The following is a 25,697-nucleotide window of genomic DNA, read 5'->3' on the forward strand; positions in this document are numbered from 1 at the left end:
CCACATTGATCCAAAAAGCTCCTTTGCCTACCACAGGGAGGTTGTGGAAGCAAAAGCCCTGGCCCGGTTATCATTTCTTATGAAACTGTCCAATTCACTAAGGTGGAATGCGCCTCAAACCACTCCTGAAGCTATGAGGGTTTGGGTCATTCCATCTTTCATTAATGTTAGCACAATTCTGTTGGGGAATGACATGAAGTTTCTAAACAACCTGGTCGCTAGGATCTATAAGGCCACTCTTAACTTGATGAGATCATCATCAGTTGCCTACATCCAACTTGAACTGTGCCTCCTTGGTCAGCGGGTGGCACGGGCAGGTGCATTTTTAAATATATGTAATAAATTCAAATTGGCCCCAGGAGGAAGCCTGGATGCCCTACTTTAGAAAGAAATCCATCAGGCGGGCAAATAAGGCCCCACTCTTGGTACCTCGAGGAATGTCGCAAACAGTTGGATGCAACAGAGCTTTGTCACTTACATGTGAATGAAAACACCTTCAAGCAAAACATCAGAAGGCAAGTAGGATTTCATTCACAACAGCATGACATTTATTGATTTTAACATTTATATAGCGCACAAATGCCCAAAGGCGTCAAGGTGCTTTGCAGAGTGCTTTGCTAAAAACAATAACAGAGACCAAAGGTTTAGTTGGAAAACAGCCAGGTTTTTACAAATGTTCTAAAAGAAAATCATGTGGGACTGATGTTGATGTCCATTTGAGAGATTTCCATAATTTCACTGTGCTCAGAATAAAACTTCTGCCATTCCATCACGCTTTGTTGTATTTGGGGGGTTCGAGTAGTTTGCTTTGTGATGATCTTAGTTTTCTGACTGGTTGATACCAGGTGAAATTTTGTTTCAGGAACAAGGGGCCGGTCCTGTCCATAGCCTTGTATGCCAGGCATAAGGATTTGAAATCTATTCTCTTTTTCACTGGAAGCCAGTGAAGTTTTTTGTAGACCTTGGTAGATAGACTGGAATTTGGGGATGTCCCGCAGAAGTCTAGTGGCTGTGTTCTGAGCCCGCTGGAGTTTTAGCAGATGCTGTTTTTGGAGGCCCGCGTACAGTGCATTTCCATAATCTAGTCTGGCCAAGGCTAGAGCAGTTAACAGTGTTTTTAATGCATTTGGAAGGATAAAAGTGTGAATTTTCCATTTGGAAGGATAAAAGTGTGAATTTTCCTGATTGTCTTAAGTGTCAGGAAGATCACTGATGAGACCTTATTAATCTAATAATGAAATGTTCATTCATCATCGAAAAGTATGCCCTGATTCCTCACCTTGTTGATTGGAAGAGCTCCCATACTGAGAGGCGACCAGTTCCATGACCAATAAGATGTGTTGGAGACCAACAGGAGGACCTCTGTTTTTCCTCCGTTGAGTTTTAGGCAGTTCACACTTATCCATTGGTCTACGCGAGTCATGCATTGGCTGAAATGATCTGCAGTTTCCTCCGAGCTGCTTGAGATAGACACCATTTTCCGCTTGTCGTCCATGTAGGAGACAAACGAAAAGCCAAACTGCTTGATAATATTAGCCACGGGGATCACGTACAAGTTGAATAATGTGGGGCTCAACAAGAAGACCTGCGGTACCCCACAAGGAAGCGTGAACTGGTCTGAACATAAATCACCAATCTGCACATATTGAGACCTGTTGTTCAGATAGGATTTAATCAAATTAAGGGCAGTGTCCTTGACTCCTGCTTCTAGTAGCCTTCCGATGAGGATCTCATGGTTGACTGTGTCAAAAGCTGCTGATAGATCCAAGGCCTTTGCACTGGAGTCCAGTATTGCTCGGAGCTCCACTGCTGCCTTAACCAGGGCGGTTTCCGTGCTGTGCCCCTGTCGGAAACCAAACTGTGTGGGACCTAGCAGGTCCGCCGAGGAAATAAAGGCTGTTAAGGATTTTTTCTAAAACTTTAGCAGGGAAAGGGATTCTTGCAATAGGTCTGTAAGTGCTGGTATCGCTGGAGCCCAGATTGGGTTTTATAAAAGAGGCAGGATTGAGACCGGTTCCATGCATCAGGGAAGATACCCAGAGCTAATAATTTCTTTAAAAAGTATGCAGAGTTGCTCACTGATGCTATCAGGTACCATCTGAAATATTTTTTGGGGGTAGGGGTCTGTGGGTGCTCCAGATTTCAATCATCTGATTACCTAGGAAATCTCACCTATATTAGGCTGTTCAAAAGATGCCAAAACATTATCAGGCAGGACGGTGATTTAGTGAGAGTGTTGCCAATGCTATCTATGCCCTTCTCGGTAAGGAACTGAAGACTGTCTGCACCTTGTCCTCGAAAAACTTTGCGAGTTGGTTGCAGAACTCCACACTTATCTCCTTTTGACAATTCAGGTAATGTAACAAGCTTTTTTAAAGTTGCAAAGAGTACTTTGCTAGAATTACCTGCCTGCAGAATTTCTCTGAAAAGTAATTACTTTTTTTTCCAAGTATCATTTTTTTGGGGTTATTCAGTGTGTGAGCGTATGTGATTTTATCAGCCACATTGTATTCCCTATTCCACCGTCTTTCAGACTGTCTGCAAAGTTGTTTTTGTACCCACAGCTCGTCACAGAACCAGGGTTCAGATTTTTTCTTTCGCTTAGTGGTAAAGCTTTTTTCCGGTGCTACAATATTTACTGCTGTTTTTATCCAATTGGTAAAAGTGCCTGTCGCCCTGTTTGCCTCAGATGTTAGATCAGGTTTTGAGGCTGCCAGAGGAGATTGGAGTAAATTAGGGTCTATGTTCTTCTAGTTATGCCCTTTTTGTGCCCTACTAGGATTATTGGGGCGGGAAATATGAGGAGTAGTAGTTACTGCAAACAGTATGGCTTTATGGTCTGACCATGTGCTTGGCAGAACCTCCAGAATTTTTAGGTGAGGATTCTATGTAAAAATTCCATCTAGGATATGACCAGCATTGTGTGTAGAATGCTTGACCAGCTGCTCCAGCGAGGCACAGGCCATCATCTCCACAATTGAGGCTGTATTATGATCTTCTAGATATTTTAGAATCTAGATAGTAGTTAAAATCTCCCCGGATTGAGAAATCCTCTGATTCGAAACTTGATTCTATAATGGAGCTAATGATTTATCCAAATCTATTTTTTACCACTGGAGGTCTGTACAGTAACGTTCCTCTGAATGTATATTTATCACTCAAAGTGATTCTAAAGGATAGTAGTGCGCAATTTGAGCAGCTTCCTATGGAGGAACTCTTTATTGCCAATGACATGGAGGTTTTGGCAAAGCTTGGGCACTCCTAGGCAGTTATCAACTCTTAACACCACAGGAATCAACAACCATAGCAGCTCTACAAATACTCCATATACAAAAAAACGTACGTTTAGGGCTACTAGTCGAGGGGATCGGACGTTTTTGATACATCTAGCAAGGGGCGAAGTCTATCGGAAGCAAAAAGGTGCAAGGGTTGGAGTGTGCATTAGGAATCGGTCCAACACATTGTCTAGCCGCCCTGCCCAGTTACGGGAACTGAAAGTGTTCCTAAGGCCAGAATGGAACAAAAAAGGTGTCCGTACATGCCGGAAGGCCATTATTAAAGCCCTCAATTTGGACAATGCAGTTATACATATTCAACTGGTCAAGTTTGTGGACTCCGCTATCAACAAATTACGCAAGCAGGAAGCTAATCACGGTGAGGTATCAGCCATATCTTTAAATATCGTTCACTACCGCATGTCAACTTTGTCAGCGTACAGTGGCAGCCTTGACCAATAAAATACATAAGCATGACGAAGAGTAATCCAGAGATTCTTTTGACAGTAAGTACTTTTTAATGGGCTGCATATGGAGGATGTTGGTTCTGGAACGATTGGACGGTTTGCCAGCAATATCAAGGAGGCGCTCTGATGTCACGATTGCTTTGAGGAGTTCACCAATGTAGGAAGAGGTTTTCACTTTGCACACCTCTGCCCTGCGGAGTTTGCTGCTTTTGCATTGTCACTATTTTTCTAGCCTCTTGTCAACGGAATGCGGATGTGCTTTCTAAAATTTAAATGTGCCTCATTTAGTGTGCAGAGGTTTCTTGGATCTATGGCCATAAGGTAAATTGAGTTTAACTATGTATTTAAGGATATAAAAGAGTCACTGAAACTCATTTTTATTGAAAGAAGCTTGTTGCTTCCTTGTCCTCTGCATTTAACAACCCTATTTTACAGAGGTAGTTTTTTATGCAGTTACAATTCTTTCTTTTTTTAGCCTACTTTATCTGTCCTTGAACATTGAGATACTCGCTAGGCCACTTAGTAACTCCCGTCTCACAGTAATAATAGAACTACTTCACTCACTACAAAGTATTACTTATGATTTGTGTTTTTTAACATCGTTTTTGTACAACTCATGAACTTTTAACGGTTGTCTTCACATGTTTTATCTGTTATGAATTTAAGTAGCCAAACAAGAAATTGTATTTAAATGAACTTGAATTTGTTAATTACTCATAATTGTAACCTTTTGCCAGGCCCAAACCTCTGTTTCCAATTCACATAAGTCACCCCAAGGGTAGGCCCTAAACAGCCCATAGGCTGTATTTAAAAAGTTTGACGTGCACTTTTCAGTTTTACATGCCCTGGTAGTGAAAAACACCTACATTTGTTTTTCACTACTGTGAGGCCTTCCTCTCCCATAGAATAACATTGGGTCCCCTTATTACATTTATTAAGTGATAACTTTTTAGGGAGCAGATAGAAAGGTCATGTTTGGTGTCTACAGAATTGTACATTTAAAATTCTCTTCAACTGTAAAGTCAGGCTTTAAGTCCAAATTCAGAAAATAACACTTTTAGAAAGTTGGCATTTTCTTGTCCTAAGCATTTGGTGCCTGCAGCCTGTGTTGTGGGTCACATGAGAACTGCATACTAGCCTTTTTTCACCCCAGATATCCTGGGATAAGGGCAAGGAGGAAGGAAATTCCAGAACCATCTGTGTGTGTGTTGGGGGGGGCAGCCATTTCTTCCCATTTAAAGCTGGCACCAAGTATAAAAGTAGGTTCCACAAACCAACACTTCAGTACACTTCTTCTCACAATGAAGACACAGAAGCTCTGTCCAGAACTCCTGTGGACTGACCTGCTGCTTGAGGCTTGCCTTGTTCCCCAGAGGACTGCTCTGCTTTAAGACATGTCTAGTTTCTCTGAGGACTGCCCTGATGCTTGAGGCCTGCCTTGTTCTTTAGAGGACTGCCCTGCTACTTGAGGCCGCCTTCCTGCTTAAAGGAGAGGGGGCCATCACCTTGACCCTAGGACTAACAAAGTGACTCCAAGGGTCAGTTGCTGACATCCTGTTCTGAGCTGCAGGGACACAACACGTTACAAAGGCCTCCCTGCAACTGCCCATCTAACCTGCTCTAACTGGCCCTTCAACTATACCTCCAACTGCACCTGCCTGAGCGCTACTGCCCTCTGCTGGAGAGAGTTTCTGATCCCAAAGAGATGCTGTTCTAGGTCCTGGACCCTTAGCTGGCATTGGTTGAGCTCCTCTTGTAAAATACTGAAGTTTTGAACCCTGCGCGCTGGACTTTCAGAAGGTAACTTTTTCAGCAGGCTCACCTGGTCTCTGTATGTTCGCACTCCATTGTAGTTGGCCGGAACTTGTGGCTTTGTCACAAGCAGGTGCCCACAGTTAGCACTTTTGCATCTTTGTGCTATTTTTACCTAAACCTTTAAAACTGCATTTTTTGTCATTTTGGTCATATCTGTTTATCAAAATATACTTTCTTTTTCAAATTTGGTGTGGGATTTTTTTGTGTTGTGTTTTCACTTTAGTACTTTTTGTGTGTTGCATAAATACTTTACACATTGCCTCCAAGTTAAGCTTGACTGTTTTTGTGCCAAACTGCCAGAAAATTAAGCGCAGGTTAGTTTTTTTACTTTTGTTGTCACAAAATGTGAAATAAACAAGCACACAGGGTGAGAGAGTAAGGAAAAGACAAATGTACTACCGTCGAGTGCTGAAAGAAAAAGAGAAAAGTAGTAACCTAATAGTAAGTAGTGGAAGGATATAACTTTTCCAATCAGAAACACTTTAAAACAGTGTTCTCCTCTGCAGGGATAAACAGAAAAATGAAGAGAAAACACGGATTCATGAGTAAGCAAAAACATTGACAAGAGAGCTGACCAATGATGAGCAGTGAGTGGCCCGACCCACAGCCACTCTATGCGCATACAACACTAGAACATTTGAGAGCACTAAGCCTGTATAGTTTGTATGTGAAGATATAGGAGTTGTGCTACGTACCCTTCCAGAGGGGACAAGATCCACCATCTATGTTTGCTTGTGTGGAAAAGAGCCCTGTTGGTGTGTATTTGGACATGGGCCCCTCCCCCTGTGAGTGCCGAAAGGTGGGCATACGATGCAGTTTCTGAAATAACAGTGTATAATGCCAGTATGGCCTATAATGGCAGTACATAAAAAGCTGATACAATAATTATACAAACAACAGAATAAACGTGTCTCACAGAGACACAGTAATCATAACATCTGACCACCAAAAGCAGAATGTCCAACTACTACGAGTTTGAGTGCACAGTATTTTCTCCCCTCACTTTAAAACATCATACACACAATGTCACAACCACCTAATTAATACAGGACACCATTCCACACAAATCAAGATGACATTTAACCCTAGTAACATCACACTCTTCACCATTTGCAATATTCATTCCTGCCCAACCCCTTTAAAGGTCCCTTGGCACTGGTCTCAACACTGCGAACAAAACATTTAAGCCTTCAATTTCTACATGAAGGCCATAATTGAGTAAGAGTGAGTAATGTCTAGTGATAACTAGTTCTACATCTGAGACCTTGAATGGAGACAGAGGGGCCCAGCCTTCATAGTCAAACTGCATCTTAGGGTACTTAACATGATTTTGCCGATGCCATGAAACTCGCTTTAGTAAACCTGTAGCTTGTTTTTGGATACCAGGAACTAAGGTGACATATGATGAAGGCATTTATAAACCAGGCATATAATGTTTAAAGTGAATGTGATCGGACACCTGGAGCCAATGCAATGTTGTACGGGTTGCGGACACATGGTCATTTCCTCAGTCTAGGGATGGTACAAACTGCAGCATTCAGGCACTGTGTAGTCCAATCACAGGGTTATCAGACAAGCCGGTGTAAAGGGTGTGGAGTAATTGAGGCAAGCATTAACCATTGTGCATGTTATCAAAGCCCGATTTTTATCAGAAATGTGCGGCAAGGAGGTTTTGAATTTACTCATTTGGTGGAAACACTTTTTCCATTACTGTTCATACATCATATATCTACTCAACCTTATCTGTATCCATAGGCCACAAATAAGCTGGGTGCCTTGCAACAAACACATACACCCTGGTCTACACAAAAACTCAAGTTGTTTGATATCACACATCAACAACAACCTAAAGAGCTACAAGTTCATGCTGTGGGTTAAACGCACTACACAAACGCCAAGTAACAGAACGTATGTAATCTCATCTGGCATACAAGAACAACATCTAGAGACGCACCCTGATTATGGCTGATGCATCTACACATAGATAGGTGCATAAGGAATGAGGACGCTCTACCTATGCACCATTGTTGCAACAGGTCATATTACAGCAAGCGCCTCATGAATCGTGTGTTTGGTATATTTTAAGTAAATCAAGAAACAAACATCCTAATAAAAACAATAAAAAATACAAGCAGATCATTTTAAAAACTACAGTGTAGAAGAAAAGCACTTGCACATGAAAGGGCACGTTTAAAGATATAGATTTTTAGAGATGCACTCAAGGAGCAGTGAGCAGGTCCAATACCAATGCTCCAGGTCAATTCATCCAAACCCTGGATGGTGCCTGTCTAGGGATTCAACCAAGGCCTGTAGCCAGATAGTCAGCAGGGAAAGGAAGGGAGAGTGGTGAAAGCGTAGATACGCTACTAGAAAGATCACTGGGCATAATCATGTAAGAGAGTATGGACTCTTTTCCTATAGTTTGTTAAATGGAGGAAGAGAAGAGGGCCTAAATTTGAAAAGAAATTAAATTATGCTGCTACTTTAGGTGCTAGTTCTGAGAAATGTTAACATAGGGGGCTAAAGAAAGGGTAGATTTTGTAGAGGTGTTCCTCAAAAAAAGGTGAAAATGCAGATTGAACTTTTAAAACCAGGCAGATTTGGGAGAGAGTATGGGCATAAAGCGATACAAAAGGAGATGATGAAAGGAGCGTTTGAGCAAATCAAACACTCACCCCCAGTCAACTGATCTGGGTTTAATCCATCACCATTCTTTAGTTCACTCAGCCACCCCAGTTCAGACATGGCCATATGCAAATCAGTCTAACCCTGTGCCTCATGGGAACAGTCCAGCCCGAACTGCCAAGCCATGTCTTCCCTGGACCGGAAACAAGCATCCTGGGACCGGTTTCGGATTCATAATCCTCATCAGCCAGGCTATCTTGAATCCAGTGGCCGAGTGAGCAAGGGACTAACGTCTGAGCATACCCTGCCAACTTAGGGCGAACAAAGCGATACAAAAGGAGATGATGGACGGAGCGTTTGAGCAAATCAAACACTCACCCCCAGTCAACTGATCTGGGTTTAATCCATCACCATTCTTGAGCTCACTCAGCCACCCCAGTTCAGACATGACCATATGCAAATAAGTCTGACCCTGTGCCTCATGGGAACACTCCAGCCTGAACTGCCAAGCCATGTCTTCCCTGGACCGGAAACAAGCATCCTGGGACCGGTTTCGGATTCATAATCCTCATCAGCCAGGCTATCTTGAATCCAGTGGCCAAGTGAGCAAGGGACTCACGTCTGAGCATACCCTGCCAACTTAGGGCGAACAAAGCGATACAGAAGGAGATGATGGACGGAGCGTTTGAGCAAATCAAACACTCACCCCCAGTCAACTGATCTGGGTTTAATCCATCACCATTCTTTAGCTCACTCAGCCACCCAGTAAGGGCATATACATACCAGCAACAAGCAATGGTTATTGATATGGAAGAAATCTTATCTGATAATTGAACAAAGGTAATGGTATGAAAGAATAAGAGCTGCGGTAGCGCACAATAGCAACAAAATCAGACTTGGGGTTGACAAATGTCAGCCTCTAGTAAATAAGCACTGAGCTGCTCCCTCCCCCTCACCCCAGCGCCATGAGACCCTCACAGGTGAGAAGCGCGCTTCATAATTCCCTGATTGATTGAAGTAGGTATTAAACTTAAATCCACGGACAGAATAGGTCTTGAGAAGTGGTGAAACGGTCAGTTTCTTGAGAATAAAATACATGTTTTAATAGCCAACAGGGTGGAATCTTTAAGAGTAATAAAATGTAGCAGGCTAGCGTTCAAAGATTGGGGATGAAGAATTTGTATAGTTTGTGAACTTGTCCATACTGTTCATCCTTGACAGACCTGGCGAAGTGGACCCCATAGATATTTATGGTTTGATGTTTTCTATGTTCCATAAGTTCTGCGCCAACAGAGACACACTAAGGACAATTACCTTAAACCAGAAAAATTACCCCAGGTGGAAATGTTGGGAAGATAACGTATCCAATGACAGAGAGTAGTTATAAGTAGGGACTTCAGTGTACTTATAGAAATTGATAGTCAGTGGATATCCTCTGAATGAGGCAATGGTGACAGTGCGACTGTTAAGGGATGACTTTATAACCTGACCTGACTGATAGCCAACTGGAACTCTAGATGCTTCTGTCACGTCATTTTAATGCAAAAATGAGAAGGTATTTTCAGTTAATGTAGACAGTATTGCATCAGCCTGCAGGATTGAGCCAATAGCATTTCAAAGCAGTGTAATGGATAAAAAAATATGTGAAAGCGTCCTAAATTTGCATACAGTAAACCAACCTTCTACTACAAAGTGCTGAATTCAAAATAATATTCCCGCTGAGGATAATAGATTTAGGCATGGCTCGCAGTGTTTAATATATTCTTTCCTTAGCAAGGTGTTTATGGTGAGCTAGTGTGGACGCTCAATAAGTCCCAAATTAGAGGGTAATTGCTGCCTCTGGAGTTAAGATCTATTTAAACTTTCAAAGTCCAGAGCAGATTAAATGCAAAGTCATTTGAAATAGAGAGAAAATTCAGTGAGAAAAGTATATGATAGGTAATGACACTAAATTCCAAGAGATTTTGCAACAAATGTATCGAGCTGGAGAGAATCCTGCTAACAGCAGTAAAGAAGCAGAAATTGCCAATTGAATTTTATGATATGCCACATTTACCTGATTCACAATAACATGAGCTGCAGATTACCCTGACAACTTTCTACTCATCACATCACTGGGTACACTGGTGAATGCCCACGCTAGGCCTATCTGAAAATATTCGGAGCAGTGTGTTATAGCCCTAACCTTTTGATGTGCATTCAAACAGGATTTATATATTTGAAGTAAACAATTGATCACTGGTTCAGTGGGACTGATATTTAACCACATGGCTGCTAGGCGTTTTCCCGTCCTGCGCTGAAGTACCAAAATAACCATTATTCATGACGAGCTGGCCTTGTCATCCGCGCACGGCAGGTAAGCGCCATGACGAGCCCAGCTCGTCATTAGCTTCGAAGGGGTTAAACAATACGAGAAAAAGGGGAACCTGTTTTGAAAATTCTATTGATTTTTTATTTCAAAGCAGGCTTTAATACACAAGATAGAAATTTGCCATGGTGAAATCTATTAAAGATGGGGATTTAACTGTGAATACATGAAACTGTGTCACACATTATTGCCCAGCTATACGTAATGATTTTAGATGAATAAGACTTCAAATTATGTTATTGCATGGTGTTTTATATGCTATACCACTGTGACAGCAACAGTGACAACTTCGTTGTTTATGATCAGCATGTTCCAGGATAGCAGCCTTTGTGTTGTAATAGTTTGACACTTCATTTTTTTAATGTAATGGCGCTTTCCCACACTGTCGCCTGCGAGTACGTGACATGGGACCCACATTATCCCAGGCGAATATGTGTTTCTATTTATCTGTGTCACCTACAAATTGTAATTCAGAGTTCTAATACTGTTGCCTGCAAATGTGAATTAAACGCATCATACCTGGCTGCCGGTGAATATCTGTTGTGCTCTACCAGACAAAGAGAAATAATAAAGCTGAAAAAATTCCGCCAACAAAAAAAGAGAAAGAAAAGAAAGAACAAAAAAGATAGAAACTGGGTCGATATCCATACCGCAGTAAAACGCAGAAATAACAAGGCATTCTGGATTTTAGTAGCCTCGCAAATGGGGATAAGGAAATCAATTCAAGCATCACCAGTCTCATCACCCGAATGGGAAAAACACATTGTCAAATTATATAAATCTAATATCCAAAATCAAGCCTCTCCCTGTCAGTGTCCTTTTCAAAAGGGGCCAATATGATCAGGACCTGTTAGCCATAACGCTTACACAGATGACCGTTTTTATTAAATCTGCTAAGTCATCTGCAGCAATGGGTCCAGACAATACCCCGATCAAAGTTCTACAATCAAACCCGGAAGACTGGAGCAAATTTGTAACCCCTCTATTCCAATATGGTTTAGAAACTGGGAAAATACCAAAATCCTGGTGTGGGAGCATCGTGGTACACCTTTTAAAAAAAGGCTCCAGAATCCATCTATTTAGAGACAAATAGCTGCCACTGGAAAGATCTTCGCAGCATGCGTATTAAATCATCTAAAAGACTGGGCATTCTCGAATATTGTGCTTCCTATGACACAGGCTAGCTTCTGCCCAAAATATTCAGTTTCGGACAATATTGCTGTACTCCAGACTGTTCTTGATAACTTTGTAATATGAAAGTCACAAATAGTGTACTGCGCTTTTATTGATTTCTCAGGTTAACAATAAGGATATGCCTTACATTCCCTATGATCTTAGGAAAACAGTTGTAACAACCTTGGTGCTGTCAAAGTTAGATTATTGTAACGGCCTCTACCTTGGGTTACAGAAACAACATTTGAGGAAACTTCAGATGGTGCAAAATGCTGCAGCCAGGCTCCTATTGAATATACCCAAGTACCAATCAATCAAAGAAGAGATCCAGAAGCTCCACTGGTTGCCTGTGGTGCAACGTATTAAGTTTAAGGTACTCTGTCTTGCCTATAAAGCACTGAATGGGACAGGACAGGTGCCTTTAAACACCTCTTCTCATGGTATCACTCAGGCAGACAGTTATGATCTACAAATGCCAGACTAATGTTGGTACCAAGGATCCAAACTGCGAGCTGGGGAGCTCGGAGTACTGCCTACTGTGCGGTCAAATTATGGAATACACTTCCTGCTTATATGAGAAAGGCCAACTGTCTCTTTTCCTTCAGAAAAGAATTGAAAGAAAGCTTGGCTGTTTTAAACTAATCCTTCCTCTTCCATTCCTCACAGGGTTGCGTTCTAGTTCAGCGCCAAGAAACCCCAGGGGATTCGCGCACTTTAGAAGTTTCATTAACATTAACTTTCGTTAGTGTGGATAGACCAACATTATAGAAAAAGCTATAAGGGGATTCCTAATGATCTCCTCACAATAATTTATTCCCTGCATACGGCAACGTGGTGTAGAGTTCAAATGGGGGAAGACAAGGGCTTAACTAGGCCAATCCCCACAATGAATGAACTGAAACAAGGTTGCACCCATGTTATTTTCTATTTACATAAGTGACCTACCAGGGTGCTTTTCCCAAATTAATAATCCCCCCCCTCCCAAAATTAGCACAAAATTATATCCATTGCTTAATGTACGCTGATGATATTGTTATATTCAATCATACCCCAAATGGCCTACAAAGAAACCTAAATGAATTAAACCAATACGCAAAAGAAAATTTCTTGGTTCCTAACATATCTAAAACCAAAATGTTACCTTTCAGAGGAAGAAGGAAATCTCTGCCTTTCACATGGTAACTGGGAGGTAACCCTATCGAGACGGTGAAAGAATATGTATACTTGGGCCCAATCTTTTCGGATAATTTACAAAATGCTCCCCATCTTCAACAACTCGGGCAAAAGGCAGATTCTCATGCCAGTTGAGATTTTATTGCTCTACTGGCAACAGACATTTTAAATCCCTGTTGGAGGTCTACAGTATGAAAATCTCACCTATCCTATTCTTATGCCTTGGAATACATAAAAATTAAAACCTGGCAACCAGTAAAAGAGAAAGAAGGGATTATCCTATAGAAACTGTTAAAAGTATCCCTATCAGTCCCCGTACAAACCTTACGTCTCGAGCTTTCTTTAACGAGCATATTCACTCGCGCCATCTCCAACATTATAAGGTGGGCCTTTCACCTTTTACATTCAGTGCCTGCCACCCTAAGATATATATTAAAGTTTGAGACTGAGTTGAATCGGCTCAGCATACTTTTAATAGGAACCTTAAAATAGCCCTCGAGTTATCCCAATGCACCATAGCACTTTTGCAGGCTTGGTCTCCAGCTCATTTGAAGCTCTTTTTAAAACATGACGCAGAGAATACGTTTTGAATTAGATAAGGAATACTGTATTCAATTAAAGTATTATTTTTTTTTAAATGCGGAAAACATAGTATATAAAACCCTGAGGACTATCTACAGTTCCAGTTAGAGCACAAAGTAAGGCGCTGTATCCTTCTGCGATTAGGAATTCTCCCTTTATTCCGCCAGATGGAACTCCCCTGAAAATTATTCAGGTAATTGTGATTAGTGTAATGGTGGATCACAAGATCACTTACTACTAATCTGTCCAAACCTGATTTTGCTAGAGGTTCGGCGACGATTCATAAAGCCAATTTGTTTAAGATACAACGCAATTTTAGTTAAAAATGTAATTACGATGTGTAGGTCTCCCCCAAATGAATTTGTTTCCCGTAACTTGTTTAAGTTTTTAAAGAGTTTTTTTTTTAACTATTTTCATTTATTATGTACTTGCGGGCCCCAAATTGCATTAACCAGTTTAAGCTTATAATGAGTTATTAAAGATGTTTAAAAAATATACAATTATATATTTTCTAGATTTATGTATTTGTTGGCCTCAGTTGAGGTCTGAATCAAATAATAATAATACATTTTATGTTGTGCTCTACCAGACGGTGGCCTACGAATATACAATGTTGTGTTCCAACTTTGTCATGTGTGAACATGTGATGCTGTGTCATGCAGGATCACCTATGAATACGCAGTGCTGCATCCAAAGTGTTAACAATAAACAAGCACACTGTAGTTGGCTGTTAATCTTCAATGCTGTCTAACGTATACAATGCTATAGCCAGTGTAATGTTCAAATATGTAATGCTGTGTCTCACATTCGTGCCTGTGGTTATAAAATGCTATTCCCCAAAGGGGTCTGTCAATAGTTTAGGTTATGTTCATTATCATAATACTTTTGGGGCTCTGCAAGATATCAGCCACTTCTACCCGTGTACCCCCAACGCTTGCAACCATCCTTCTCTACTGCAAAAGACATGGCAATTATGAGTCATTAGGCCATCCTTACAAAAAAGGCACTAGCATGCATACGCCACACTGTCTTACTACCACCAACTCTCACTTCCACAGCTCCACTATTCCAAAAACCAGGCAAGAAAAATCAACAGTTCGAAATGTCACTTTCACCTGCGCTCAACTTGGTGGTTTTATTAACATAACAGCTCTCACCCTTAAAATTACCTACTCCCTTTGACTTAGTTGCATATTGCCACTTTTGTAAAGATGAATCACAGGAAACTGAAGTAATTAGCAATTTATTTATATGGTAACAGACCCTAAGACAGGGTTCTTCAATCTGTGGGGCGCGCCCCCCTAGGGGGGCGTGGCGCCATCCCAGGGGGGGCGCGGGCTCCACTTCGATCTTCCCTTTGTGCCCGTTTCTTTGTCTGGGTGATTCTCCCAGGAGGGAGCCAATTCACGGAGTCGACAGCGTGCGAGGCAGGGGTCTCCTCTGCTAAAAACAAAAGCAAACAAACAGACACGCTTTCAGTTTTAGCAGAGGAGACCCATTGCCTCCCACTGCAGCTGAAGCTGACAGCTCTGTGAATTAACCCCCTCCTGGGAGAGTTAGCTCTTCCCAGAAGGGAGAGAAGGTTTTGCAGAGGTTTTGAGGCACTGGCAGGGTGGGCTCTGGTCCAGGGCCCCAGCCTTTCAGGGGGGTGGGAGTGAGGGGGAGTTGGGGGGGGGGGGGGGGGCGGGAGTCCTTCAGTTATTTTGGGAAGGGAGGGAGAGGTTGCAATCCGGGTTTGGGCCATGAATCGGGACAGTGGGCTCTGGTCTGCGGTCCTCAACTCATGAGGATCTTTGTGTGGGCACCCGGTGTTCAGGGATGTTGGTCTGCAGATTCGAATTTTAATCATAAAAGGTGTGAGGGTGGAGTGGTGGATGTATGGGTGGGGGGTGGATGGATGAGTGAGGGGATGGATGGTGAGTGAAGGGGTGAATGGATGGTGGGAGAGAGGATGCATGAGTGGAGGGATGGATGGGAGTGGATGATGTGTGTATTGTTGGAAGGGTAGATGGATGGATGGGTGGAGGGGTGGATGGATCAGTGAAATGGTGGATGGATCGATGGGGGGTGGATGGTGGACGAGTCGGTGGGTGGATGGATGAGAGAGGTGATGGATGGATTGATGTATTGATGGGTGAAGGGATAGATGAATGGATGGATGAGTGAAGGGGTGGATGTGGGGGATGGATGGGTGATTGAGGAGGGTGGATGGACGGGGGATGGATGGAGGAGTGAAGGGGTGGATGAGTGGTCAATGGATGGATTCATGAGTGGATGAGTGGATGGATGAGTGGGTGGATGGGTGAAGGGTGGATGGAGGGATGGGTGGCTGGGTGAGGGGGGAATGGAGAGAGAGGGGGAGGATGGATGGATGAGTGATGACATGGATGAATAATTGGCAGAGTGGATGGGCAGGTGTGTGCATGGATGGGTGAGGAGAGGAGCATGGAGATGGATGGGTCAGAGAGTGCATGCATGAGTGAGGGGGGAGGGTGGAGAGCGGGATGGATGGATGGGTGGATGGATGAGTGGGGGGTTGAGTGGGTGGACGGATGAGTGACTGGGTGGATGGATGAGTGGGTGGGGGGATGGCTGGATGGGTGAGAGGGTGGGTGGTTGGATGGATGAGTGGATGGGTGGAGGAGTGGATGGATGGGTGGAAGAGTGGATGGATGAGATGAGGAGTGGGTGGAGGAGTGGATGGACGAGTGGGAGGATAGCTTGGGTGAATGGTTGGATGGATGAGTGGGTGGATGGATGGGTGGAAGAGTGGATGGATTGGTGAGGGGATAGATTGGGTGAAGGGATGGATGGATGATGGATGAAGAGGTGGGATGATGGATGGAGGGATGTAAGGTGGATGGGTTTGCAAGTGGTTGAAGGGGTTTGGATGTGGATGGGGCTCAGATGGAGGGACGGAATGAATGGTGGGGGAGTTGGTGGATGACAAGGTGTACATGATGGATGGGGAGGGTTGTGATGACTTCCTTTGCTTTCTTGGTGCCATGAGAGCTGTGGTTCAGAGTGGAAGGTATTTGAATTGTTTGGCTGCTCCCTTGCCTATGTGTTACTGTTCTGTATTCTATGTGTGCTCATGTGTGGGATCTATGCATCATGCGTGTGACATTTTGCGTGACGTCCAGCTGCTACTTGAATGCGGGGCCCCCATGGGCAAGGTCGGGTTCCATGTTTTGGGTTCCGCTTGGTGAAGCACCCATAGTGTGTTCCCTATAGTGGGTTCATCACTGCGGTCCTCCCTTTGGTTCACTTGTGCATGGTGCTTTACATCCTGCAATGTACTTGTTTATTTGTTGGGGAGTTTGTGAGATTGGGTTCTCAGCACTTGCAGTGTTGAAGACTAGGTACCGTTTAGAACTGGATGTGGAGAACAGCCTGAGGATGGCAGTGGCAGGGATTCACCCACAGATTGAGAGTCTAGGTGTGGCTGGGCACCGGCACACCCGTCACATTCATGTTGGTGGTGTTGTTGTTGATCTGTGTCCTGTGTAAGGCAGGGCATCCTAGTGGGGAGAATTTGCGCACATTTTGTCTTGGAGGATTGTGTTTTGAGCTGTCTGGTACGCCTCTGTCGTTTTGTCACACCCACTCACAGGCCTGCAGTTTGCTAGGCACTCTTGTTGTGTTGAGCATTGTTTGCCGTATATGGCCCGTGGTGTGCTCGTGGCAGTCGATCATGTGGTGTGCCGGATTCCCGAGGTTTCTGTCGGGTGGTGGGGGGGCCCAACATCTGGGGGAATTCAGCTGGGGGGGCTCAACCTGGAAAAGTTTGAAGACCTCTGCCCTAAGATATCACTAGATGGATAGCCCAGCTTCAACTGAATACTACATTCTAATACACAGAGAAGTAGCCAAACCAACATTCCACCAGTATTAAAGGTACAGTAGACACAAAGTAGTAAGAGAATGTATCACATCCTCTTTCCTAAAAATAAAAAAATAAAACTATATACAATATGATAAGCGATCATCAACTATTTACAACATATTACAACATGTAATCATTAAGCTTAACAGGTTTCACAATAATACGTCCTGACAATCTCCACGGCTTGGGAATATCTTCTTTAGGAAGATCAGACGACATGGATTGAACTTGAGCAGGAAGAACTGTATTTGAACCTGACTTCAACACAGAAGAGTCACGCATCTTATTCAACCATAGATCACGTTCTAGATCGTTGCATTGGACAATATTGCACAAGTTCCATTTACGCCCATCATCTAATAGTACACAGTTACCCATCACATCTAACACTTTCTTGGGATGAGACCATTTGGAAGAACCATCTTTTGATAACCCAAAACGTGAAGATCTCACCAAATCACCAACATGAAAATTGTTCACACATTTCTTAATCTTATCATTGTGCCTATCTACATACTTTTGCTGGTATGTATTCATCCTACTGCTAAGATTTTCTTTATAGTTATGACAAGCAGAAATCTTACATCGCAACTGTGGGACATAGAATCATGCCCCAAACCATGGCACATTAGCTGCTACTTATGTAGTAATTATCATTCATTTTTCACCATTTTAAACCATTTCCCTCGGTATTCTCATATTTTCATCTTTTTTTTGTAGATCAACAGTTTTTAGTCCGCATGCAAGGAAATGCCAATTTCCTGAGTTTCTCATATTTCTGATGGGCCATCCGAACCTCTTCTTTCAAAAATACGCGCTGAAGCAGATTTCATCCAAAAAGCAGTTTATTAATAACCCAATGCATTTCGGGCCTCGTTGGGCCCTTCGTCAGGGGTAACTGGAAAATTAATGAAACAGGTATTGTAAAACACTGCGCCACTATACATATCAATTGTACATATTCATTGGTTGTTTACTCATTCAATATAATAATAATAAAACAATGCTATAATGTGCGCTGCTGGAACTGGACATATTAACAATTCCTATCATAATTGACTTGCTCCTGGTTAGGTTTTATCTATTAGTAAAAACGTCCATCAGATCGCCTCTTAACCCATAACTATACGTCTACTATACTCTCCCCTGCTTTTCATGTTTTAGGCCCATATGCTCAGTTCCGTACAACATTCCTAATAAAACGCTTATCCCTCGGCTTTCAATGATACCAAATGATTCCAAACAGGCGTCCTGCCCTCCATCCTTCCTGATTACGTCGTGCGCCTAAGATTATTTGAACACTCGACAGTGTGCACTAAACTTCACATCCTCCTGCTGAAGGTATTTAAATGCGCTATGATGCGTGCTTCTAACAAAGTTAACCTGCACATATGCTCTCAAAATATCAACCTCGGTATCGTCCAGATTAACGTGGTTGAAATGGGAGGGCAAATATGGGAGGAGGGATGGTTGGTGTGTTTAAGAACAAGGGCGGGAGGTACATCGAGTTGCATTTTGTTCTGGACATGGAGAGAGACGCACGTTTATTTGTTAGCAGGTATGTGGGGAGTAATCTGGACGATACCGAGGTTGATATTTTGAGAGCATATGTGCAGGTTAACTTTGTTAGAAGCACGCATCATAGCGCATTTAAATACCTTCAGCAGGAGGATGTGAAGTTTAGTGCACACTGTCGAGTGTTCAAATAATCTTAGGCGCACGACGTAATCAGGAAGGATGGAGGGCAGGACGCCTGTTTGGAATCATTTGGTATCATTGAAAGCCGAGGGATAAGCGTTTTATTAGGAATGTTGTACGGAACTCAGCATATGGGCCTAAAACATGAAAAGCAGGGGAGAGTATAGTAGACGTATAGTTATGGGTTAAGAGGCGATCTGATGGACGTTTTTACTAATAGATAAAACCTAACCAGGAGCAAGTCAATTATGATAGGAATTGTTAATATGTTCAGTTCCAGCAGCGCAGATTATAGCATTGTTTTATTATTATTATATTGAATGAGTAAACAACTAATGAATATGTACAATTGATATGTATAGTGGCGCAGTGTTTTACAATACCTGTTTTATTAATTTTCCAGTTACCCCTGACGAAGGGCCCAACGAGGCCCGAAATGCATTGGGTTATTAATAAACTGCTTTTTGGATGAAATCTGCTTCAGCGCGTATTTTTGAAAGAAGAGGTTCGGATGGCCCATCAGAAATAAGAGAAACTCAGGAAATTGGCATTTCCTTGCATGCGGACTAAAAACTGTTGATCTACAAAAAAAAGATGAAAATATGAGAATACCGAGGGAAATGGTTTAAAATGGTGAAAAATGAATGATAATTACTACATAAGTAGCAGCTAATGTGCCATGGTTTGGGGCATGATTCTATGTCCCACAGTTGCGATGTTTCATTATACGTGCCACTGGGGCTGGGCACATTACCATGAGCACGCTTTGTGAAATAATACGATGAGAATGGTTTACAGGACACAGATAGGTGTGCAACCCATCTATAAATGAAGCAGAAATCTTAAGCATCCATGCAGGAGTCACCTTATTACCAGCTGAACGTCCCTTTAAAAGATGGAATGGAGACACCAAGGTAGCAGAATGTGGGGTATTCCTATAGCTCCAAACCTTATTTTTGACAGCAACCTTACAATCATCTCCACCCGTCACAGCTAACTGAATACATTCCTTTAAAACACGATTGAACCTTTCTACCATACCATTCTCCCTTGGGCAATAAACAGCAGTGGTAATGTGTTTTATTCCGCACAAACGCAAATAGCTTTGAAATTCTGAAGCAATAAACTGTGGGCCATTATCAGTAGTAATACTCTCAAGAAAACCTTCTCTATGAAAAACTTCTTCACAAAAACTTACAACATTGGAAGCCTTAACCTCTTTGACAAAAGCAACTTCTGGCCATTTACTGTAATAATCCATTAGGACAATAGCAAACTTCCCAGCAATGCTACCAATGCTAAACGGACCACAGATATCCATAGCCAATTTCTGCCACGGTTTGTCTGGAAACGGAACAGAACTAATTGTAGTTTCTTGGGAAACATGAGACTTATCACTACATGTGCACGCAGCACAATTCCTCACACACCTTTCAACATCCTTATCCATGCCTGGCCACCAGAAATCACATCTACATCTTCTCTTCATGCCGGACATGCCTGAATGTCCCTCATGCATAAGATCCAGTAGCTTACTGCGCAAAGAAGACGGTAGTACAAGTTTATCGGCTCTTCTAACTACACCAACCACGAGATCATAAGAGAGTTCAGCCCATACTGTTTTATACTCAGACAAGTCAGAATCACTCCAAGAAAAATTATTGCACGGTGATGTCAAACGTGCAATCACTTCCTTCAATACAACATCATCCTGAACAGCTTGTTTCCACACTTCTAAACTGATAGCACCCTTACAAGCTTCATCAACAGTAGCAATTGACCAGTCTTCATCTTGGTCCACCACATTGTCATCCTTGCCAACTGGAAGACGAGAAAGACAATCAGCATTGACGTTTTTGATACCAGGTACATACTCCATTGAAAAATCATATTCTTGTAACTTGTAAATCCATTTAGCAATTGTAGGAGTAGCCTTCCCTGCACCCTTAGTAGAAAAAAATATCAACAAGGGGTTTATGGTCAGTTCTCAATTCAAAATTAGTGCCCCAGACGTAATTCCTGAAATAATTCACACCCCAAAAACAAGCTAGAGCTTCTTTCTCTATAACTGAGTACGAAGGTTCTGCACCCTTCAATGTGCGCGAAGCAAAAGCCACAACCCATTCGAGCTTATCTTTGCCTTGCATTAAAACAGCTCCTAGCCCATATGCACTAGCATCTACCACAATGATCGACTTTTTGTTGGGATCAAAATGTTTAAGTGCAACTGCATTTGCAATCTCTTTCTTTACATCGTCAAAAACTGATTGACATTCAGTGCTCCACAAACATTTTGCACCCTTTTTCATTAATAATCTTAAACAAAAAACCTTAGATGCAAAGTTTGGCACAAATTTGGAATAATACTCAGCGAGTCCTAAAAATGAGCGAAGTTGATCTTTATCACATGGTGACGGGGCATTCTTGATGGCATCTAGTAGATTTTTTTTGGTTTTACACCATCGGCAGATAAGGTGTGCCCAAGATATTCAATTTCATTAGTAGCAAATTTACATTTCTCAGCAGCAACAGTTAAACCAGCCTTTTGAAGTTTGCATAATACATTATGCAGAATCATGTCATGGTTGCTGTTTGACGTTGTCCGCTTTTTCTTTTTTAATAATCCGAACACAACACGCATATATTTGCTATAACGCGTTGCTCGGTAGTTGCTTAGTAACAAGGAGGTAAACATTAGATGGCTGCCACTTAGTGTAACGTCCTTGTTTCACATCCGCTTGACGCTGTTTCTTTTCCTGTGTGACGTTGAGATGGCTGTGACGAGCACACGGAGAGAGTTCCAGAGAAGGTAGGCTTGTGTCACCTTGCTCGTGCAGAATTCAAAAGACGCTTAGCATTGCGAAAAATGCAGCAAACTGCTCAATGTTTATTTTGCCTTGACCAGAGTTGCACATAACTTCCAATGAAACGTAGGTAAAATCGGCAACATAATAGAGGTACACCGAATTATTTTAAATAAGGGTACAATTCTTTAAGCAAGCGTTGTTTCATAGCATTCTTAAGCACAGAAGTTAAAATTGAAACGATGGTAAACAGTCAAACGAAAAAGTCTCTCAAACTCACCAGCCGTTTGAAAAGGAAATAATTTCCAAGGTTGGTTCCCGTTTGTTTCCTGAGGTACTGTTCTTTGGGTTGAGAAAAAAAAAATAAGTCTTTTCCTCGCTGTTACATTTTTACCTCTGAAACGTCTTTTGGTTTCCTTTTTCTTGAAAAAAAAATAATTCATGAAATTTGAAGATATCAAAGGGTCGAAATGGGTTGTTTCCTCCCTCGTCGTCACTTTTGTAAAGATGAATCACAGGAAACTGAAGTAATTAGCAATTTATTTATATGGTAACAGACCCTAAGATATCACTAGATGGATAGCCCAGCTTCAACTGAATACTACATTCTAATACACAGAGAAGTAGCCAAACCAACATTCCACCAGTATTAAAGGTACAGTAGACACAAAGTAGTAAGAGAATGTAACAGCCACCACCAGAAGCGTCGTCGAGTTTCCGTACCTACTGCAAACAGGTGCACAACCTTGCAGCACATTGTCTCTTGTTATTGGTGTTAACTTTCATTCACCTAATTTACCTTACTAGACACCTTGCTAAATACCTTTCAGTGTGAGCACAGATAATTCAAATCTGGGCAAAAGGCATTAAAGGGTGGAGAAGATTACATTTTTAGTAGACTTTTAAAAGAAAAGGAAAGTGAGACAGGATTGTACATGCGAACTAAAAAATGTTAAATGTTGTATACTTGTAAAGCGCACAGCTGCCCCAGCAAAGGGGCGTCCCGGCGCTGTATACCGCTGGGTAACCCGTCCTGGCTTTCCCTGTGGGATGGTCCCTACTGGGAATCCCCAAGGTGGAGCCAGGCATCCCCGGCGTTGATGGCGCCGTTGTGGAGATTAGGCAAGCTAATGCCCAGAATTGTCGAGTGGGACCCCAGGTTAGAGTAGGCACCGATGCGAGAATTGTCGAGTCCGCTGACCCTGGTCCACGACCCTGTCGCGTCGGGAATTGAACCCTGGTCCCGGGCCGACTTCTGCTCCCGGGTCTGCCGCCTCTAACCAGTGAGCCACACCACTGACCCAGTACTGTCCACCACCTGCTGCTTTTAGGTTGGAAAAGTGTTTAGTATACTTACTTTGAGAGGAAACGGTCCATACTGTGCACCATGTAAATGCATCTTGCAATTTTTATTTATATAGCACTTACTACCCCTGACAAGGTATTGACGTGCTCAGCAACCAGCGGCACACTACTCCAGAACCCCAGGTTAAAGATTAATAGTAGACAATTACATTTCTGTGCATTAGTTATGTTAGGTTTGTGCTCTTGATTTCGTGTGTGCTTAGCAGAGTTTAGAGTACAGATAAAAGGATGGGAATGGATTAGAATGGGGAAGTAATACGTTGTTTTTAAGTAGTGGTCGTGTCTGCCTGTTAATTGGATGACATGGCTAAAAAATGAGATGAAGGTTTGAAACGGATGCTTGGCGGTTCATCAAGGCCATCATACCTTAATATATAGCCTCATTCACGTAACTGTCAATAGTGCAGCCCATGAACTTATAGTCTTACGAAGTCGCCCAGACACTTTTCTGTAAAACATTAACATTTTAATCCCAAACCAGATCTATTTTAATAATCTTCCTGTCACTTCTTCATTTCTTTCGTGCTGTTTGTTCCTACCCTTTGCTATTTTGACAGGGTGTACTGCTCACGTGCTTATGTTTATTGAACATACATGAATCAGATGAAGGTCAAGTTTTTTGTGAGGAATAGTGTGGAAGGCACGACCAGTACGCTGCTGAGAAAGTTCCCTCATCCCGCCACGTGGGTCCCAAACGTTCCCGTAATGCCTCACCTTTACGGCGTAATCAATGACCCGCTTCACCCCAACAAGTACCCGCAACGACATCTTGACAACCCTGAGACCGGAAACCAGCGAGGAAGACCTACGGGCAATGTGCAATGCGTGGAAAAACAGCCCAATCACTGTGCAGGAGATGACCGGTAGTCCCGCCCTACATTTGCGTCCCGGTCTCGAGCCAGTCTGCGAGCTGTCGAAGCAAATGGGCTCAATGTTACCAGTTGACGGCATAGAGCAAGAAGACGGACAAAACTAGCTGTTGCTATTGTGTACGCAGGGTCGCCATGTTTGAAGGGACTTTTCAGTATCATGATTTATGTACAGTGATATCAAAATAGAAATCCTACTAAAAATATACCATTTTTTGCAGTTGACCTAAATAATATTACTCAATATTTTATTTTAAAATGCATTAAAATTATTTGGGTGACGAACATTTATTTAGCTACCATTTGCAGATTCTTAAATTTCCTGTTTTGTAGAGATTATGTTTACCTCTTACAATACTAAAACAGGATTTTCACTCCACCCTACGTTGCCTTTGCTCTTTCTTGAGGGAGAAGTGATGCTAAAGAGTTGTTTTCCTGAAATACGCCAAGATCATTCGAAAGCCATAAATCACAGCTGCCAACTCTGCAGGCTGATAGCGGATTCCATGTGACGTTTTAATGTGTGGAGTTTGGTTATGACTAGGTGTCACTGGAAGCTGTACGAGTGACACTTCGTCGTCAGCTTGAAGTGTAATCGGCCTTTTGTGCAAGATGTGGTGACATTCCCGCAGTTCTTAGCAAAGGTATAGAATTGATGGTGCTCAAGATGACCTGCCAAGTTTTCAATTTGCTTGGGAGTGAATTTTCCATCTTTTCAGTGTTTGTTTATATGTGTGACGTTTTTATGCCTTACGTGTAACACAAAGCTGCCAAGGTTCCAGATGGCATGTGTGTCAGTTTCATAATTTGGGTGTAATTATAAGTGACATTTCAAGGTCCTGGAGTGACACTTTCTCACAAGCAAAATCAAGAAATGAAGATGTACTGTAGCACATAAACAGGTAAGAGCTGTCAGCCAGACCATCAATCACAAAGAGAGCCGCACTCCAGAGACAGTGAGTTCAGGTACCTGCAGGACTGTGGACTGATGCTGGGTTATAAAATATAATTTGCACTGTTTTAAATAGTTTCTTGTGTATGTATTTAGAAAGAATTACATTTCAAATTATATTGCTAAACGACTCTAATGCAGGTAATGATTTTCAGTGCTACAGTGCTTCATGATTGTGAATGCAAAAGCAGGAGAGGTAATAAAATATAACACAGATCTTGATTTAAACGAATTTAAGAAACAGTCACTGTACTTGGGACCTCTATCCAGGAAAAACACCAACCTTTCCCTCGCTAAGCTCTCTATCCACCTTACAAAATCAAGAAGAAAATGATCTTACCATCCTCCAGGCATGCATGTCAAATGCCTGCTCAAGAGTCCCATGGACACCTTTTGAAGCAGCAGATTGGTTCCGGGCTCCTTTAACTTCTTTAACCAATGCTGGCTCTGCACGCTCTATAACTGTAGGTAGACTCTGGTCTACAGCTCAGAGCTGGCTGAAGGCAGGCTGTAGCCACCGCGGGCCTTGGTGGCAAATCAAGTTGGCCCCCAGTCCAGTGAAAGCCATCCAGGCCGCTGTCTCTGGTCTACACAGCTGGCTGAAGGCAGGCTCAGCCAGGCCTGAGCCACCGCACGCCGTGGCAA

At 42.5% G+C, this 25,697-nt stretch overlaps 1 protein-coding gene across 1 annotated transcript in view; it reads right to left on the minus strand.

Moving 5' to 3' along the window:
- Positions 1 to 24,093, minus strand: part of ETFB (electron transfer flavoprotein subunit beta) — a 510,595-nt gene extending 486,502 nt beyond the window's left edge. The window contains exon 1 of the mRNA XM_086929920.1: positions 23,946 to 24,093. Within this exon, the coding sequence (XP_086786046.1) occupies positions 23,946 to 23,999 (54 nt within the window). The 5' untranslated portion in view covers positions 24,000 to 24,093. The remainder of the gene's footprint in view (positions 1 to 23,945) is intronic.
- Positions 24,094 to 25,697: the final 1,604 nt, after the last annotated feature.

Source organism: Lissotriton vulgaris, chromosome 7, assembly GCF_964263255.1.
Source record: "Lissotriton vulgaris chromosome 7, aLisVul1.2, whole genome shotgun sequence".
Classification (NCBI taxonomy): Eukaryota; Metazoa; Chordata; class Amphibia; order Caudata; family Salamandridae; genus Lissotriton; species Lissotriton vulgaris.